We start from the raw sequence: 20,074 nt of genomic DNA, 5'->3' as shown, positions 1-20,074 counted from the left end.
AAGTCTTGGACAAGGAGTCCTCTAAACCTCTCCTGGCTCTACGAATCTAATCTATTAATCTCTAACATTAAACTTTTATTATATCTCATTGCACTAGCAGATTTGTTGTTGTTGTTCAGTCATTTGGTTATGTCCAAATGTTCATGACTCCATGGATCATACTGACCATGGAGTTTACTTGGCAATTTTCTGGAGTGGTTTGCCATTTTTTTCACCAGTGGATTAAGCTAAACAAAGCTTAAGTGACTTGCCCAGGGTGACATAGCTAGTAAGTGTCTGAAGCCAGATTTGAGCTTAGATCTTCTTGACTCTAGGTCCAACAACTCTATCCAACTAGCAGACCAGACAAGTGAAGTAAGAATTGTTTACCATATGAAATGATATTATAAAAAGGGAAGTGTGAGCATTTGGTAACTGGTTACCATTGACTACGAGCTGAGAAAAAGGCTCTTCTCCCCACTAAGGAATCCAAGAGAACTTACATTAGAGGTCATATGCAGCTTTTTGTGGTGGACCATCCATTATGTTAAAAGAAAACCATCTTCTCAAGAAAGCTCCAGAAAGATGAGCCTTAAAAAAGGGGAGGGGGTGAAGTGTCTACACCTTAGAACTTTGCTAGGGACTGAGAATTCAGTAAAAACTAGACCAATCCTAATTAACTCATTAGAGCTAGAAGGGACTTTTAGAGGACCTCTAGCCCAGTCCCCTTAATTCAGTTCAATAAGGATTTAGTCATTAAGTGCCTAATGTGTACAAGACTCAGTCCTAGGGATCAGGAATAGGAAAACTAAGTGAAAAATGGTGTCCACCCACAAAGAGGTTTCAATATTTTATTTTGCTTTATTTTACTTTCCCTCTTAATTCATCAGTAAAGCTATAGAGAAGGCAGCACATTTAGTAGCAAGTGCTAAATATTAAGTTAGAGAACTGGGTTCAAATTCTGGTTTTTGTGACTTTGGGCAAGTCACATAGACTCTCCATGACACTGTTTCTTCATCTATAAAACGAAGGAATCAGAGCAGATGGCCTCTATGGTCCCTTCCCACTCCAAATCTATAGTCCTGTGATCTCATCTGATACTTAGAAATCCTCTTGTGTCCTTTTGACAGTCAAGGACATAAGAGTTCTGAGATATTTTAAGTGACTCAGTGAAGGTCACATAGGTAGTAGGAGGTAAAGCAGGTCTTCTGGCCTACTAGTTCAGGGCTCATTCCCATACATTTCATGATCTAGCAAAACAGACTGGTATTTTTTTTTTCAAATGAGAATTGAATCTCAGGTCAAAGGAGCTGGAATTGAATACCAGCTTTAGGCTCCCTCCCAGTTCTAAATCCTGGGATTTGGGGAAAATCCAAAGCTGAGATCTCATCAAAGAAAGGAATGTTAAAGGTAGAAAATCTCTTCACCAGGGCAGATCAGCAAGTGACCTATAATTCTAACCTAGAAGAAATGGATGGAGGCATTGAAAAGGTTAGTGATTTGACTGTAGTCCCATAGAGAGTTTGGGTCACAGGCAGGATTTGGACAGCAGTCTTCCAGACTCCAAGGCTAGCCCTCTCTCTATTAATTGTACTGCAGTTGTTAAAAATCTGTAAATTAGAGACAATGAAGCCCCAGAAAGATAAGGAAGCTTTTATATTATCATGTGAGTATCAGCGCCTCCTGGTTGTCATTGTTGTTTTAAATCATCAGGTAAGTAAAGATTTTACTGGTATCTACTAGGACTCCTGCTTGCCCTTCCTGACAGAATGCTGGGATTTCAGTAAATTATTTCATGGCATATTGGGATTTAGATATGTACACATACATACATGCATGCATACATGCACACATGCTCAACAGTCGTGCCATGATTACATGACTATAATATGGTTTGGGGATATTCCTGGACACCACTAGATCTTTGTGACAACAGTGCATCTGGCTCAAGTTCAGTACATTAATGTAGATGACAAAATCTCAGCTCCCTCTTTCTGGGACTCATAGTCTCTTTGAGGAGTCTGGCCTTCTGGCAGTGCCTTGCCAAAATTCTTTCTCCTGGCTACAGAGTCAGCCCTTGTATGGACCTCAGCAACCACATCCCTCTGTATTCTCAAGTTTCCCATTTCCATGACGAGCCTCTCGTTGTCCCTGGCTACCGATCTCCCACATTGCTGTGAAAGGCTACAGCTCCCAGAAGGTGGATGGAAAACACCGTGAGAGGCAGGGGAGGGAGGGAGGGAGGGAAAGACAACACTCATTCTAATGCCTTTCGTGTTATGTTTCTCCCCCACCCTCTACCCCCAATTCCTAGCTATTCCGGCGTGTTGCATCAGCTCTCCCTGGAATGGAGAATGTTCAGGAGAAGAGCAAAGAAGGGAGTATCCTTTTCCTGAAACCAGTGAGTTGGTATGCTTGGAAAATGAAAACTAAGAGGGAAAGGGGAGAAAGCGGATACATTGGAGGGAAAACTGCTAGCTTTGTCCTCCTGGGAAGGGACTGGGTTGGAGTCCTACACATTCGAGATTCTGCATATATTAGGAAAATCCCATTTGGGCAAAGATCTTGGTACAATCCACTGCCCCATGGCTCAGCATGGTAATAGTGCCCTACTAATATGAATACCACACATTCTGTACAAAGAATTATCCTGCACAACAATTCATTCTCTAATTCCGGTTCTATGGAATAGTCACTCTGGATGACCAAAGGACTAGATTGTATGTGATTTGTGCTATGAGCAAGAAGGTAGGGAGGTATCTCCTCCAATTCTAATATTATATGAAAATAATCTCCTTTTATCTCTAAGATCCTTACCTTCTGTCTTAGTATCAATTCCAAGTCAGAAAGAGCAGAGCAGTAAGGGCTAGGCAGAGGGGACTTACCCAGGGTCATAAGCTAGAAAGTGTCTGAGACCACATTTGACCCAGGTCCTAATTCCAGGCTGACCCTCTATCCATTGTGCTATCTAGCTACCCCTGAAAACTGTCTCTTTACCCTTTAAATTACTTCATCTGTTCCTCCTCCAGTGACCTCCATTATGTAGATCTACGTAAGTTCCCATGGGGCTCACCAAAATAAATCAGGGCATACAAATAGACATAAATGCCCAGAAACATGGAGGACATGAGTGGGGCGTGTTTGTGTATCCAATTTAACCCAGTCCCATAAGCATCATTTCTCTCTTTCTCATAATAAATTTAAAACTTCTTTTCATTTGTTAATTAGCTACAGAAGGTCTGAGATTAGCTCTGACTTGCCTATAACTCTTGTAGACTAGAATGCAGTTTCTAGCAATGTATTCATTAAAATAAAATCCCTTTGAGAACAAAACAATCCAGACGTATCTAGAATGTGTTTCAGTAGGCTTTCTCTTCTATCAAATAACCCTGTAAATTTCAGATCATATTATTCTATGCAGAGGAATGTAGAATAGTGGACAGTGAATTAGACCGAGTCAGAATGACTTGGGTTCAAATTCAGCCTCCAATCCATATTGACTATGTGACCCAGAGCAAGTCATTTAACCTTCTAAGTACCCCCAAGAAATTATCTTTTTTTTTAATCCTTACCTTCCGTCTTAGAATCAATATTGTGTATTGGTTCCAAGGCAGAAGAGTGGTAAGGGCTAGGCAATGGGGGTCAAGTGACTTGCTCAGACAAGTGTCTGAGACCAAATTTGAACCTAGGACCTCCCATCTCTAGACCTGGCTCTCATCCACTGAGCCACCCAGCTTCCTCCCCCCACCCCCAAGCAATTATCTTAAGAGTTAAGTGGTACATATGTCAAATTGGTTACAATCTCTGGGAGGGAGCAGGAATGGGGGTGAGGAAGAGAATTTGGAACTCAGAATGTTAGAAAACAAATGTTTAAAACAGTTTTTATAAGTAATAGGAAAAAAACTACCAAAAATATAACACAAAACAAATGGATGAGTAGTTGTTGTTGGTTCATTATTTGAAGAAGAAGATTCTTTCACAGGGAGCCCTCATCACTAAAGAATCACAAGTCTGGACAAACATTTAAAAAAATATAATGGCTGGCAATATTGGTTTATCATATAGGAACAAATTTTATCCCAATCATATACCAGCATCCTTGGAAACTTGGCCCCTTGTCAATGACCCATTGTGAACGCGAGCCTAGTAAGAGATCCTGAGTAAGCTATGTGGTTCTTGAAAAATCTGACCACAGAGGAAGAAAGAGCAGATGTTTTCTCTAAGAAAAGAAACTGAGGGAGTAGTTAGGTGGCTCAGTGGACAGAATTCTAGGTCTGAAGACTTGGGTTTAAGACTTGGGACTCTGAAGACTTGGGAAGTCTTGGGTTCAAATTTGGCCTTAGATACTTCCTGGCTATGTGACCCTGGGCAAGTCACTTAACCTCAGTTACCTTGACCTTTCCACTCTTCTGCCTTGAAACTGATATTTGTATTGATTCTAAGACAGAAGGTAAGAGTTTTTAAAGAAAAGAAAAGAAGTCCTTTAATCCATGCTTGGTATCCCCTGCAAAGAGTTTGGTCACTAAGTAGATCACAAAACATTTACCAAATTCTTGATGGCCTTTGTCAAACCATAATACTCCGTGGAAATGCATAGTTAGTCAAATAGATGTAACAAGCCTTCCTTTGTACCTACTTCCCAGGGATAAATTGTTTCTCAGCCAAGCAGTAGAATGCTATTTCCAAGGTCGTATCCAAGTCGAAGAAGAATGGAAAGGAAGCAGGTGCATGTTATCAGGGACTCTTGCTCCCTTTTTATTAACATGGAAAAATCAAAATTAGCTCTCATATAATAATAATAAATCATAGCTAACACTTATTTGGCACTTTAAGTTTACAAAGCTCTTCATAGACATGATTTCATTTGGTCCTCCCAATCATCTTATGAGGTAAGTGCTACTATTATCCCCATTTTGCAGAGCAGCAAACTGAGGCTAAATGGCTTACCCAGTGTCACACTGGGTATGTGTAAGTGTATGAAGCAGGATTCAACCTAAGTTTCTTAATACTATAGTGGATTCTTTAAGGGAATATAGAAACTATTCCTCTAGTGGGCTTTGAAAATTATCATCTGTCCAGAGAATGGACTAGATAGTGGTACTTCCAGCCTCAAAATTAAAGGATTCCATAAGAGAACACACAGGAGAAAGAAGGGGGGGGGGGGAAGAAAAGCAGATGAATTCCTAAGAGGATTAAGGAATCAGAATAATATTGGACCTGGAAAGGATCCTAAGGACTATTTAGGCTAAGAATTCTTATCCTAAGGTCTGTGGAGACATTTTATAGGACCCATGAATTTGGATGAGGGAAAATGACATCTTTATTTTTATTAACCTTTTGATTTCCTCTGTAATCCTAGGTGTTTTATTTTATGCATTAAAAAACATTATTCTCAGAAGGGATCCATAGGTTTCAATAGAACACAAATAAAGGTGAGGAACCCCTGAATTCTGGATTAACTTCATATTTTGTAAATGAGAAAGATGAAGTTCAGAGAGAGCAAATGATTTGCCCAAGGCCACACAGTTCATTTGCGGCAGAAATTAGACTAGTTTTCAAGTCTCCCAACCCCTCTTTCTGGTGGGACATATGATCTTACTAAGATTCCTAACCAGAAGCACTATGGAACATAATTATTGCTAACCTTTATATATAGTTCTTTATAGAATTCCTTTTATCCTCACAATGACTATTAAGGTAGGTATTATTCTTATCTTCGATTTGTAGATGGGAGAAATGAGGCTGGTAGAGGTAGGAGAACTGAAGCTGAGAGAAGTTTAGCAATTCAGCAATGCTGGTGCATATCTGATGCAGGACTTGAACTCAGATCTTCCCCAAAAGCTTAATAAAGAGTGTCTCTTGCTGCAAGGAGCTCCTTCCTATTTGCCTCTTGCTGGAGGAGTCACCCAAGGTGAGGAGTTTGTGTATCAGATGAGGCATAGCAGAATTATCACAGCTTCTTCAGCCTGCCCTGGCAGAGAGTTTTTATATGTTGACTGTTCAGCAGCGGGGATCAATACCATTAGCCCTGGGCTCTTTGATCTCTACCCTAGACTCGAGCTTTTGTGTTTGATGGGAGAGAAAGAGCTTCAGGGAAAGAGAACCTCCCGGGAGAAACTGCCAGCAACTGTCCTGTCTTATCAGGACAGCAAAGATGATAAAATGAACTAAAAGGAATTCTGCATTTTCCCTGGAGGGGAAAAGCCTCCAATGGGAAACAAGAAAAGAGTCTTGTGATCTTACCTCTGATATATGCTACCTGTGAAACCTGGAACAGATCATTAAATTTTCTGAGCCTTAGTTTCCTCATCTGTAAAAGGAAAGGGTTGGACCAGTTGGCCTCTGAAGTCCCTTTCAGCCTTGGATCTATGACCTTATGATTCTGTGTTCAACCCCTTCTAGCCTAAAATATTGGACACCCCAAAATCTCCCTAGGAAAATCAGAGCCCAATCTATTAAAAAGTTGTTTCTCTGGGTGATAATAATAGCTAATATTTAGATAGCATTTCAGAGTTTGAGAATGAGACACATTATCTCCTTTTATCTTTTATACACCCTGAAGGGTAGGTGCTATCATTGTCTCAATTTTATATATGGAGAAACCGAAGCCCAAGGGGATTTGCCTGGGGTCACACAATGGCATATAGAATGGGTAGACTGGCCAACCAATGGAAGCCATTTTGGAACATATGCAGATATCCTCCCACCTCTAATAAATATCTGAAGCAAGATTTCAACTGACACCTTCCTGATTCCAAGCCTAGTACTCTAACCACTGTACCACCTACCCACCATGACATACCATCTAATGATCCTAGTCTCTAACTTCTGCTTCCTAGAGCAGCCCTTGGGCACTCTCCATGGTACTACTTCCCAACTCTGCTGAACTCTATTGGGGTGAGATGAAAAGTCATAAGACATAAGCTTGAATCTTGGACCTATGATTTATTTCCTTCTATGCCTTTAGACAAGTTGCCTCACCTCTCTGAGCTAACTAATAAAATGTAGAGATAAGTATTGGTTATCTTTATGGCCACTTAAAAAAAAAACAAACAACAAACCTTATCTTCCATCTTAGAATCAACATTGCTATTGGTTCCAAGGCAAAAGAGTGGTTGTGGCTGGGCAACAGGGGTTAAGTGACTTGCTCAGGGTCATACAGCTAGGAAGTGTCTGAGGCCACATTTAAACTCAGGACCTCCTGTATCTAGGCTTGGCTCTTTCTGGCCACTTCTAGCTCTAAATACTCTAATTTTATTTTCCCATCTCCTCTATTTCCCTTCTCTTTCCTGTGAAGTCTCTGGCATGAGGAATCACTGTCAATGGCATATAGCATGGATGAACTGGCTAATAGAAGCCATTTTGGAACATATGCAGATTCCTTCCCACCCCAATAGACCAGTCTACCCATTCTACAGATAGCCAATGGCTAAGAAAGCTCAGAAAGGAGATACTGAAGAAAAAATACTTGAGAAGAGGAGTGATATTTCTATTTGGCAGCTGCCTGAGGCACAGTGAAATAATACTTGGTGTATCATAGTCAAAATGCAGCAAAGGGAGTAATAGTCAATGCTTAGTATTGAGAGGTGGCATTATACAGTGGATAGAGGGTTGACTGGGAAATAGGAAAGATCTGGGATCTCTGACACATAAGGCTGTGTGAACACAGGCAAGTTGCTTAAGTTTTCAATAGGGATATGCTAGAAAATGTTTAACAAGTAGCTCTTCAGGGGGAAAATTTATTATGCTTAATTGGCATTTTTTATGATGTTTTCACCATCACTTTCTTAATCTATGAAACAGATCAACAAGGAGTATATCAAGCCCTGATTTGTAGCTTTTGCCAATTTCTGAGATGGAAATGCTGTTAAACCTTAACAACTGGATCTTCCAAATGTTAGATCTGACTCTAGCATTTCCTTGGCCCTAAATAAGTCTTCAAAATAAGAGTTTTGTTTTTTAAAAACTTACTGGACCAGCTATTTAGCACAATAGATAGAGCACCCAGCCTGGAGTCAGGAGGACCTGGCTTCAAATCTGTCTTCAGACACTTCCTAATTTTGTGACCATAAGCAAGTAACAACCATAATTGCCTATCCCTTGCTTCTCTTCTATCTTAGAGTTGATACAGAGACAGAAGGTAAGGATTATACAATAAAATAAAACTGCAGTAATATCTTTTGGTTTTGTATCACCTTATTTTTGCCTTCTTCTATCTGAGAAGCTATCCTCTATAACAAAGGAGGAAATAAGAAGTTAGCAAAATCAGTTGGCTATGCCTCAGAGTTTGATGACATAAACAGTATTCCACAGTCATAGTCCACCCTGCCCCACTACAAATTAAAAAAGGAATAATGGAGTGCTGTTATTTCTATTTATGTTGTTGTAGTCACTGAGCATAGTATTTTCTTGATTTTTATTTACTTCACCCTGCATCAGTTCATTTAAGTCTTTCCAGGCTTCCCCGATTTCTTTATACTTTTCATTTCTTAGAGTATAGTAATAATTCTATTACATTCACATGGATCATAATTTGTTTAGTCATTACCCAATGACATGGTCATTTACTCTAAAGCTATTAAATCACAGATAAGCTGTTGATACACACTGGTGGAAGGAGTTTCCATACTAGGAGTTACCAACCCTGCAAAATCACAAGTATGGTTGTGAAAAAATTTTGTTTCATGTTAAAAGATCCTTGAATTTCACAGGGCACCAGGGCAAAGACCTACCTATATTGTGAAGGGTGCCCTTTAAAGAATGCTAATGGGGGCAGCTAGATGGCTCAGTGGATAGAGAACCAGGCCCAGAGACAGGAGATCATGGGTTCAGATCTGCTCTCAGACACTTCCAAGATATGTGACCCTGGGCAAGTCTCTTAAGCCCTTACTGCTCTTCTGCCATAGAATCAATACATGGTATTGATTCTAAGATTTAAAAGGTAAGGGTTTAACAAAAAAAGAAAGAGTACCAGTCTTACCAAATCATAGATTGTAATTCATCAAAGATATTAACACTACATTTAGGTAAAGGTTAAGGAAGTCATATGGCCATAGCTACAAGACCTCAGAGGCCAGATAGTCCAGCCTTCCACACTTTACAAATGAGAGGACTGAGACCCAAAGATTCTAAGTGATTTGCCCAAAGTCAAACAATAAATTTCATTTATTTACATTATTTCTACTGTACTATGCTTTAAGGAACTAGTTTTATTTAAGTCCTCTCTATATTAAGCCCTCAGAGTTGTTTAATATACTAGAGAACCATTTAGATGTACCTGTCTCCCAAAACAAAAACAAAATCAACAAACAAAAATAGGGAGTGTGATACAGTGGAAAAAAAAAACTTAGAGCCACTAGGACCCAAATTCATAATCCCACCTCTGCCCCTTACAGCCTGTATGACTTTGGACAAGTCATTTAACTGGCCTTAACTTTGGTCTCCTCATCTATAAAAGAAGGGCATGGGACTAGTCAAGTCAAGCCAGTGAGCATTTATGAAGCACCTACTCTGTGCCAGGTATTGTGCTAAGCACTGAAGGTACAGAGAAAAGCAAACAAAAAGAAAAGAATAGAAAAGAAAAGAAAAAAAACAGTCCCTTCCCTCATCAAGGAATTCACAGTCTAGAGGGAAAAAACAACATGCTGACAGCTATGTACAAACAAACTACAAAAAGATATAAATTAGAAATAATCTCTGAGGAAATGCATTAACATTAAGGAGATCTGGGAAAGGTTTCCTGTAGATAGGTAAGATTCTACGTGGGACTTGAAGGAAGCCAGGAGGGAGAGATGAGGACAGGAAGCATACCAGACATGGGAGATTAGCCAGAGAAAATGTCTGGATTCTGGAGATGGAGTGTCTTGTGGAAGACCCAGCAAGGGGGCCAGTGTCATTGGATCGTAAAATTTGTGGAAGGGACTAGATAGACCAAAATATTTCTTCCTGCTCTAGATCTATGATTTTACTATCTATGAGACCTTGGACAAATCCCTTAATCTGGTTAGCCCTCAAGATTCTTATCTGTAAAGTGAGAAATTTGGAACTCTTTCCACTCTAAGTCTTCTGCCACTAGCCATTAAAGGAGAATAAACAACTCATCTTTTGAAAGTATAATTTTGCGCTCCCTGAGGCCGAGTGTCTTATTCTTTTTGAATTCTTGTCTTATTCATTTTGTATCTCCCTCAAGTCTGTCACAAGACTTTACACATTGGATGGTTGAATTAATGCATAAATAAAAGTGCTTAAATATTTTTCAGGACATAAAAATGCTACTTAATGCCTTCCAAGAAGGAATTTTCCTAATGGAATCTAGTGTCCTGAAAGAAGTAAAACCCATTTTCTTAGTCTCCCTGCTCCCTATAGGATCATTCCATACTTTCATAATATGTATCCTATCTTCACTTGCTTCTTTGCTGGCTGGCACTGATGCCTGAGCCTCTGGGAAACTAATCTAGGTCTGCCTGCTGGAGTTAAGAGGGAATGAACTGCCAGTATAGCTGCAGGGATATAGATTTGTAAAGCAACATTTCTTGATTGTCTGGCCTGTGGGGCTCTGAAACATGTGACAACAATAGAATTTACAGAGCATGTTGTTTGCAAACTGTTTTATAAATATTATTCATTTTATCCTCACAATCTTACCTTAGGGGACATGTAGTATTATTATATTCATTATATGGGTGTTATGTGACTTTCCCAGAGGATCAGAGCTCTTAAGAGTCTGAGGTAGGATTTGAACTCAGTCTTCCTGACTTCCCAGTCCAGTGCTCTATCTACTTTGTCTCCTGCTCCCTCTGTTGCTGCCTTTCAGTTGTTCAGTCATGACTCACTCTACATGTCCCTATGGACGGTTGTTCATGGGGATTTCTTGGCAAAGCTATCAAAGTGGTTTTCCATTTCCTTCACCAGTGTGTCCCCATTTTATAGATGAGAAATTGAGGTAAATAGGGGTTATGTGACTTGCCCAGGGTCACACAGCTAGTTGGTGTCTGAGGCTAGATTTGAATTCAGATCTTCCTGACTCCAGGCATGGTGCTCTATCTACTATACCATCTAGCTGCCCTCTGTATCACCGAGCTGACTTTAACTGGCTTCTGAGTTGGATGTGGTCCTTCCTGAAGGAAAGAAAATGGCCTAGTTAACTAGTGGTAGAGAGAGAGAGAGAGAAAGCTTCCTTTCCTCTGCCTCCTTCCCCTAGGCTGGGAACTCTTTAGGGGATCTCTAGCAGTAACATGTATAGCATGATTGGATTGGTCCAAAGAAATCTAATTCAGGAATAAAGTGAAATGGACTCTAAGAATTTTCTTTTTCTTTTTTCTTTCTTTCTTTTTTATTTTTCGAAACTCTTACCTTCTGTCTTGGAATCAATACTGTGTACTGATTCCAAGGAGGAAGAGTGGCAAGGGCTAGACAATGGAGGTTAAGTGACTTGCCCAGGGTCACACAGCTGGGAAGTATCTGAGGCCAGATTTGAAGCCAGGACCTCCCATTTCTAGGCCTGCCTCTCAATCCACTGAGCTACCCAGCTGCCCCCAAGAGTTTTCTTTTTAAATGTTACCAAGAAGTGTGATCTAGGGTAGAAGTAAATTGATGATTCTCTCTTTGATTATACTCTTTAGAGGTAATGGGTATTATGTCGCTGTAGCATGAGCCATAAAATCATAGGTTTAGAACTAGAAGGAATTTTAGAGATCAAGTCCACCTTTCTCATTTTTATAGATGTAGAACCAGGTCCAATGAGGTTGACTTGCTCAAGATCATGTAGCCAATAAATAGCTGCGGTGGGGCTTGAACCTAAGTCTTGGGGTGATGTTGGGGTCTTGAAGGCTCTGCCAATGGAGCTCTAGAAGTTATTCCCAAGCTGGAAAAGCTTTAAGTTTAGCTTCTTCATTGGACTGCATATCTATCTTATTTGGACCAACCTAGTTAAGTGTGAAGAGACCACAGCATTGGCTATGAGGTGATGTTTTCATAAATTACTAAGGCATGGAGGCGATGATGATTTACCTCGGTGAAGGAAGTTCTTACACCAGGATCATAGGTATTAGGACTGGAAGGGACCTTAGTGTTCCCTGTCCAGCCTCCTCATCTTGACATGTGAGAGAATTAGAGCTCAATGAATTAAGTAGTAATAGCTGACATGAACAACCTTTCAAGGTCTGCAGAGTGTTTTCTGTGAATTATATCATTGGAAATTCCCAACAATTCTGTGAGATAGTCTGCTACTATTATTCCCATTTCCAGAAGAGGAAATAAGTTTCAGAGACATTTCATTTCTTACTTGCAGAAGATCTCACAACCAATGAATACATAAGGGAGAATTCAAAGCTAGTCATCCCATCTCCAAGTCCAGTGCCCTATCCACTACCCAGGCTGCCTATGAATTGCCCAAGGACACAGGTAGTAAGTAGGTGAGCTAGAACTGAACCTTAAAATAGACATCTTAACCTCTGTGTTTGAAAAAGACCCAACTTGTCCCCCAAAGGTGTTTTTAAGGGCAGAATTCTTTGGGAAGGCTTGGGTGCAGCCTTACCAGAGAAGAGGATGAAATGATGGATCATTGGAGGGGCTCAACTAAACAATGGAGGCTCTTTTCTATTGACTTAGAATCATGAAGTCCAGAACGTTGTTCCTGAGGCTCTAATATAACAGCCCTAGTGCCCCCTTTCTGGATTGCAATCTCTTTAAGAGCCCCGGACACTGAATCAGTCCAACTTGTGGGCTCTGCCAACCATTAAGGATTCAAGGGGGAAAATGGAAATGCTGATGTGGCATTTCCCCCCAAAGCCAGCTAATGGTTCCCTTCTAATTAAAATAGATTTCTTGAAAAGGAGCCATTGCCTTTTTAATTGAACCTAACCATGATGGCTCTTATTGGACTCGAGAATGCCAAGCGCTTCCAGCAATTCCTTAAGTGAGCTGGAAGCAAATGGCTTCTTCATACAGATAGAAGGGGATTAGGAGGGGAGGGGGGATCAGGATAGGAGACATAGCACATGGTCCAATGCTTACTCTCCATGTGTGGAACCTCAGTCTTTCTGGGCAGAGGAATCCAACAGACCTACAATCATAGATAGGACAACGTTTTTAAATTATGACTCCCCCAGCATCACATTCCTATAGCCAGACCTAGGGCTGGACAGGAAAGGCAGCTGACCAGGATGTGTCACGCAGGGGGTAGTCAGCGGAGGAAACGCTTTTGAATATGACTTTTAGTTCAATTCAGCTAATGTTTTTAAGGTCCTACTGTACCCAGAATAGTCTTGCTCATACTGGAGGGGACACAAAGTTTAGATGGCATCAAGACAGAGCACTGGGCTTAGAACCTGGAAAACCTGGATTGAAATCCTGATTCATTCATTTACTAGCAATCACATAAGCCCTTTGAGCTTCATTTCTTCTCAGGAAAATGAGGAGATTGGCCTAGATGGCCTCTGAGGTCTTTTGAACCCTAAACCTGTAATTTTGCTGGGGACAGGGACATAGGTCTATGATTATAGAAGTCTGAGGCTAGTGGTTCTCTGGAGCCCAAGTGTTCTGAGTTAGAGTTTACTACATTCACAGGATAAACCCTGAGGACTAGGCTCTGTTGCTTAAGTAAGGACAACCTGGTCCAAACAGGAAATGGAACAGGTCAAAGTTCCCATGTTGCTCCATGAAACTGAACTTGTAAATATCGAACTTTCAGCCTAGCTGAGATAGGAGGACAGCCTCTTTAAAAAATAAATAAAAATAAATCTGTGATCCTATGATAAGATATGGTCCTTATTTTTGTGGAGCTTATATAGTTTATTACTTCTAACAAATAAATGCACAGTTTTAATGCCCAAAAATCCTCCTTTCCATGACACATAGGGGCAAATGCTGAGTAGCAGCTAGAGCACCAAGCCTAGAGTCAGGAAGACTCCTCTTCTTTGGTTCAAATCAGGCCCCAGATACTTACTGGCTGGGTGACTTTGGGCAAGTCATTTAACCCTGTTTCCCTCAGTTTCCCATCTGTCAAGTGAGCTGGAGAAGGAAATGGCAAACCACTCTAGTATGTTTTTCAAGAAAATCTCAAAAGTCTGACACAACTAAAAATGACTAAACAATAAAGGGCCAAGCTACTTTGCTGAATTTCAGTTTTCGTATCTGAAAAATAAAATTAGAATCAAGAATCTCCAATGATATTTCTAGTTTTAACAGTCTTTGATTCTGTCGCATGTTACAAGAAAAGATAAGAGTCTCTGTTGGGCAGTATCATATAGGGAATATATATTAAAAACACAGAGTAGAAAAGATATAATCTTCAAAACTGGCACATAAGGCCTCCGATGGCACATGCCCCTTTCATTTCAGTAAGTAGTTTGAGAATATGGCCAACCTCCTACAGGAAAAGGTAACAAGCTAAGTACATTGCAGATATCATCTGACAACACAACGCCCCTGGGACTAAGTGTTATTGTTATCCTACCATTTTAGAGTTGAGGAAACTAAGAGTTAAATGATTTGCAAATGGGTCACTCAGCTGGTAAGTAGCGGAGGCTGGATTTGAACTTGGGTCTTCTAGGCTCAGTGCTCTATCCACTGTGCAACCTGGCTGCCTTACTTCCCAGGCTGTTCTCTCCCTTAGATAACGTAGGTTAAATGGATAAACTTTTTTTCCCTCATTTGTTATCCATCCCCATCAATCATAAACATTATCCTTTAAAAGCTATTCATTTGTAGGAACTTTATGATCCTATTATTTCACATTTCTATAGCATTTTATAGTTCCAGAGTTACCCATGTGAGGGAATCTTCCCATTTTTCCTGGCACTGGTAAGTTCTTAAATACAATACTGATCTAGCACAGGACTCCCGGGCCATAAAAATCTAAGAGGAAACCCAGGGAGGGATAAAAGCAACAAAGATGAAAGTATTAGAAAATAAGTTGTCTTAAAAAACTTTTAGATTTTTAGACGTGAAAGGGACTTTAGAGCTCATCCATTCCCTTCTCCTTCCCCTCATTTTATATGTGAGGAAACAGACCTGGGCAGGAAGGTAGAAAGGGGGCACAGAGAAATGACTTAACCAATGTCACTCAGCTGTTATAAGAGACCTGGGATTAGAACTCAGACCTCTGAGCTCATAGTTCAATGCTCTTTTCACTTCACCATACAATATAAAGGGGGTTGGGGGGGGGCGGTATTCCTGATTGGTGAGTCTGCCTCTGGAAATGCCATACACAGAGTGGAGGAGTCAGGTTTTCACTTAGGAGCAGGCACAGGAATTTTTCCTATCTCCTTATATTGAGATAAAGATGGCAGAGCTAGAACCAAGAGTATTTACAGAAGGCCCAAGTGGAGGAGAATCTTTTCTTTCCTTCCTACTATCAATGTTAGATCTAACAACCTGATGAGTTCTGGAGGGGTCCTGGGTGGAGCCTCCTCCCCCCCCTCCCCAAACTTCTCTATTCCACATCGGAACACATTTCCAGAAACTGGCCATTGCATCATCCTAAAGGCTCCCAGGACAAAGCCGTCAATGGTCAGTGGACGTTTCCTAAGAAATGGAAAAAACTGGGATTCGAGAGAGAAAGCTAAGGGGAGACCCCTCATAACTAGTCTCATGCAGAATGTTGCCTGGAAAGGAGGCTTGTACATTCATTTATTTTCTATGGGGAGGAAACATGAAGAAATTCAGTTTGATTAAAGATTATTGAGTGCCCAGAATTGGCAAAGTTCTACATAGGTACTCGGGATACAAAAATGAAATTTTTATATATATATATACATATGTATATATATAGAGAGAGATACATATGTATATGTATGTGTGTATACATATATGTGTACAGCTTGAAAGTTTTAAAATCTGTAAGTGATTGGGTAACTAGGTGGCTCAGTGAATTGAGAGCCAGATTTGGAGATGGGGAGGTGCTGGGTTCAAATCTGGCCTCAGACACTTCCCAGCTGTGTGACCCTGGGCAAGTCACTAACCCCCATTGCCTAGCCCTTGCCGTTTTCTGCCTTGGAACCAATATACATTTATAGATTTTAAGATGGAAGGTAAAGGCTTTTCAAAAATCTATAGGTGAGGTACGAACATAAATAACACAAGAAAATAATTGAGTAAATAGGAAGGATCATACTAGAGGATGGAAAGATTCAAAAAAGGAGGAATGATCTCTAGCTAGCTAAGGAGAAGGGGGAAGACTTTAAGAAGTCAGACTGAAGGAAGACCACATCCACACTTTCAATAACAACCCTCCCCTTCTTTCATATCGTCTTCCTCTACTAGAATGTTAGCTCCTTGTGGGCAGGGACTATCTTTCTACTTGTATCGCTCTATTCTTAGTACTCAGCACAGTGCCTGGCACATAGTACATGCTTAATAAATGCTTGTTGATTTGACTTCACAGGGGCATAAAGTGTAGGACCTGGAGTTAGGAAAGCCTGAGTTTGAATTCTAAATTGGCCACTTTGTAACTATAACTTTGGGCAATCTCTATGAGCTTCAGTTTCCCTCATCTGTAAAATGGGGATAATAATACCTACCTGCTTTATAGGGTTGTTGTTAAGCTTCAGTCAGATCATATATGATATATATCAGCTCTGAGCCAGGGGAAGCGACATTAAGCAAAGATGGATGAAGCTTAAAATGGTAACAGAAGGAATTTAAATTCATTATCAGCTGAAGGGCAGCCAGAATGGTGAAGGACCTTGAGTCCATACCATATGAGGATTAGATGAAGGAAGTAGGAATGTTCCGACTAGAAAACTTTTTGTAGCTCCCCCACCTCCACTACTCCCACCGTGGATCCAGGGGAAAATGGCAGCCAGCTTTAGGTCTTTGAAGGATATCTACTTTGAAGCCAATTAGAATAAAGCTAATCCTTTGTCATCTGAAAGAAGGATTAGATTTATTCTACTTGGCTCCAGAAAGAAAACAACTAGGAGCAAGTGGCGGTAATTTCCAAGAGGCTAATCTGTAGGCTAGATGTCAGGGGGGAAACTTCAGAGTTGTCCAAAAAGCTAATGGACTGACTGCCTCTAGAAGGAGTGGGGTCCACCTCATTGAAGGTCAGCACAGAATGTGGATGCCCATTTCTCAGATACTTAATAATGGGGACAGAGGTTCTTTTAGGGTCTGGTCTAAGTCATGTCCCTCCCTAAAGTTCTTAGAAGCTCCAATACAGACCTTCTAGATGTTGAGAACTGAGATTCTAGGTCAATGTAGTAGTAAGGATGATGATGATGATGATGATGATGATGATGATGATGATGATGATGATGATGATGATGATGATGATGATGATGATGATGATGATGATGATGATGAGAACTTTTCTATAGCACTTTAAGGTTTCCCAAATCCTTTACATATGTTATCTTATTCAGCCACTACAACCCAGTGAGGTAGGTGGTGGTGGTGTTGCTGTTCAATCCCGTTTGACTCTTCATGACTCCATTTGAGGTTTTCTTGCAAAAATACTGGAGTGGCTGGCCATTTCTTTCTCCAGCTCATTTTTACAGACAAGGAAACTAAGGCAAAAGGGGGTAAGTGTCTTGCCCAAGGTCATACAACCAGTAAGTGTCTTAATCTGAATTCGAACTCAGGTCTTCCTGGTTACAGATCTGGCATTCTATTCATTAAACCACTGAGCTGCCCTAAGAGCTCTTATTTCCCCTATTTAATAAATAAGGGAACTGAGGCAGAGAGAAGAAAAGTTAAATAACTTGCCAGGTCGCATAGCTAGTAAGTTTCTGAGGCAAGATATGAACTTAGTTCTTCAACTCCAACATGACCTACTAAAATGCACCACCTCCCTCCCTTTAGGATACTAAGGAGAGTGGCGACATTTGCTTAATAGCAAATTAGGCACAGGCTAGATTTGATGATACATCTGTGTGGAAACAGAATCACCAGACTAAACAACCCTCAGATGATCCCTTCTGATGTAGGTAGTCTCAGATTCTCTGATAGTTAAGTGGGCACAGAAGAGAGAATAATGAGGGGAAAGAAGTATAATTGCAGGATGGGATAGTGAACAGCTGTTTCATGTTTACAAAGTACTCTCCTCCCACCCCCCAACCCCCAAAAAGACACAGAAGGCAAAAATAAGAGAAGGAAGCAAAGGAATTGAGATGAAGGCTGTTACCAATAGGAGAAAGGATTGGGAGGGCTAGATTTAAAAAATTATTTGGAATATTTAACAAAGGCTGAGTTCAACATTCAGGGCTAAACATCATGGAATCATGGGCTTTAGAACTGGAAGGAATGTTAAACATCTCCATGAGTACAACCTCTTCATCAGAAGCCCCTTTCATTAGCCAGTAGGAAATAGGGGAGGAGGATGAAGGGAAGCAAAGAAGACAAAATATCCTGCCACCTAAGTACTATAAAAGCCTCCAGACTCTTGGGATTAATAGCAGAGACTCAAGTCAAATCAATATCAATTCAGTTTGGGTTCAATTTGAGGAATACTTTTGTCGAACTGTTTTATGCTCCAATAAAAAAAAGTCTCAGAACATATATTAGCTTAGTTCAAGTTCAAATGATCCCACCCAGTGATTTAAGTCTTTGCTTACACTCATAACAAAGTTTAAAAAAATGACTATTTCTTGAGTTCAGCTTATCAGTAAAGTTCATAATTCAACTTGATTTAGTTCCTGATTAATAGAAAAATATTTGCCAGTCCATTATCTCTATTCCCACCAGGAAAAGAAGTTAGGTGCCTTCCCCAGAATAACCCATGCCCCCAAACGTCCCCGAGCCCTTCCTAACCTTAGTGATCTCCAAGTTGTGCTAAAGTTCAAACAAGGAAGCTTAGGAGATCCGTCAAAGGTGCACTGGATCCTGGGCTAACTCCATATCCACCACAGAATCTGGCTATCTCCAATCTCTAGATCTGTGCAGAAGAAGGCTACCTCTGCCATCCCCAGTGGACTTTTTCCTTCAGACTCTGGGACATTTTCAGAAACCAGGCAAGGTTAATATCAGGACAATTTCACAGAATAGGACCACAGAATGTACAGTGGGGAGCTTTGCATACTTTAAAGTGCTATAATATGCTGTCATCATTACATACTGAGAAGACAAGCTCTGTGGTGGACCATTGTGAGGAGTGCTGGGTTAAGAGACATTAAATTAGGGAAGGGTTATTCAAAGGTCTTGTGCACATCTTTCACTCCTGTGAACAGTGAAATAAGCAGGCATTTTGGTTCCATGGCTGGACAACTAGTCTTGACATTTAATTCAATTCAACACATATTCACTGAGTCTATCCTATCCTAGGATGTCAAGACCGAAAAGAAACAGAACAATTCCTGCCCTCAAAGAACATTCTGCTGGAGGGATAAAAGGCTTAAACAGATAGATGATAGATAGATAGATAGATAGTTAAAATTTTTAACATGAGCATTTACACCTCAGAAATTGTCAAATGCTATGAATTGGGACTTAATTTACTGTTTTATGGATTGTCCATACTTAAATTGATAAAGAAAATGCTAATAATGCAGATAAAACTTTAAAGTGTGTCTTAAGCACATTTTTCTTTTTTGTCAAACATTGTTATTAAACATTTACCAGCATACTCCTATGTAGGATTTAAATTAATGTCCAATACTCCAAGTATTATATTTTATAAAGTTTATTAATAATCACTAGAAGTAAAGGAATAAAAAAGGTAATTATCTAACAAGATAAGACCACGTGGCCAAGCTCTCCTTGCCTGTTTTAAAGCCCCACTCCATCAAAGCCCATGACAGGAAGAGAAGAGAGCAAGAGGTGGGGCTACACCAAACTTATATCCTCCCTACATCAGTACTCAACGTGAGCAGGAAAGTGGGGTGCTGGGAATTGTAGTTCAAAGATACAGAAATTAATTACACACCTGATTGACAGGGTGGTAAAATTTCAGTACTATAAAAAACAAGGGGGCAAGGGATTCAAATGTAGAGTTGAACTGTTCCATTGTGGAATCAAGACTATGAAAACAAGAAAGCAAAGTCAGAATGTGTGTAATGGAGGCATCAGAGCACACAAGGCAAAGGATGAGTTTAGGGGTATGAAATTGAGAGATAAAAGAAAGGGTAGAAAATTATGATCACAAAGAGGAATTTCAGCA

At 40.3% G+C, this 20,074-nt stretch overlaps 1 protein-coding gene across 2 annotated transcripts in view; it reads left to right on the top strand.

Moving 5' to 3' along the window:
- Positions 1 to 20,074, top strand: part of RAB6B (RAB6B, member RAS oncogene family) — a 172,454-nt gene that overhangs the window by 145,552 nt on the left and 6,828 nt on the right. The window contains exon 7 of one of the 2 annotated variants that reach the window (XM_001364609.4): positions 2,294 to 2,360. In XM_001364609.4, the coding sequence (XP_001364646.1) occupies positions 2,294 to 2,360 (67 nt within the window). Of the gene's footprint in view, positions 1 to 2,293; positions 9,655 to 20,074 lie in introns of those variants that run through there. The other variant, XM_056793629.1, reaches the window with a different exon arrangement.

The sequence above is a fragment of the Monodelphis domestica genome, chromosome 4 (genome assembly GCF_027887165.1).
Source record: "Monodelphis domestica isolate mMonDom1 chromosome 4, mMonDom1.pri, whole genome shotgun sequence".
Classification (NCBI taxonomy): domain Eukaryota; kingdom Metazoa; phylum Chordata; class Mammalia; order Didelphimorphia; family Didelphidae; genus Monodelphis; species Monodelphis domestica.
Note: the sequence above shows the minus strand (reverse complement) of the source record. Positions and strands in the feature narration are given on the sequence as shown.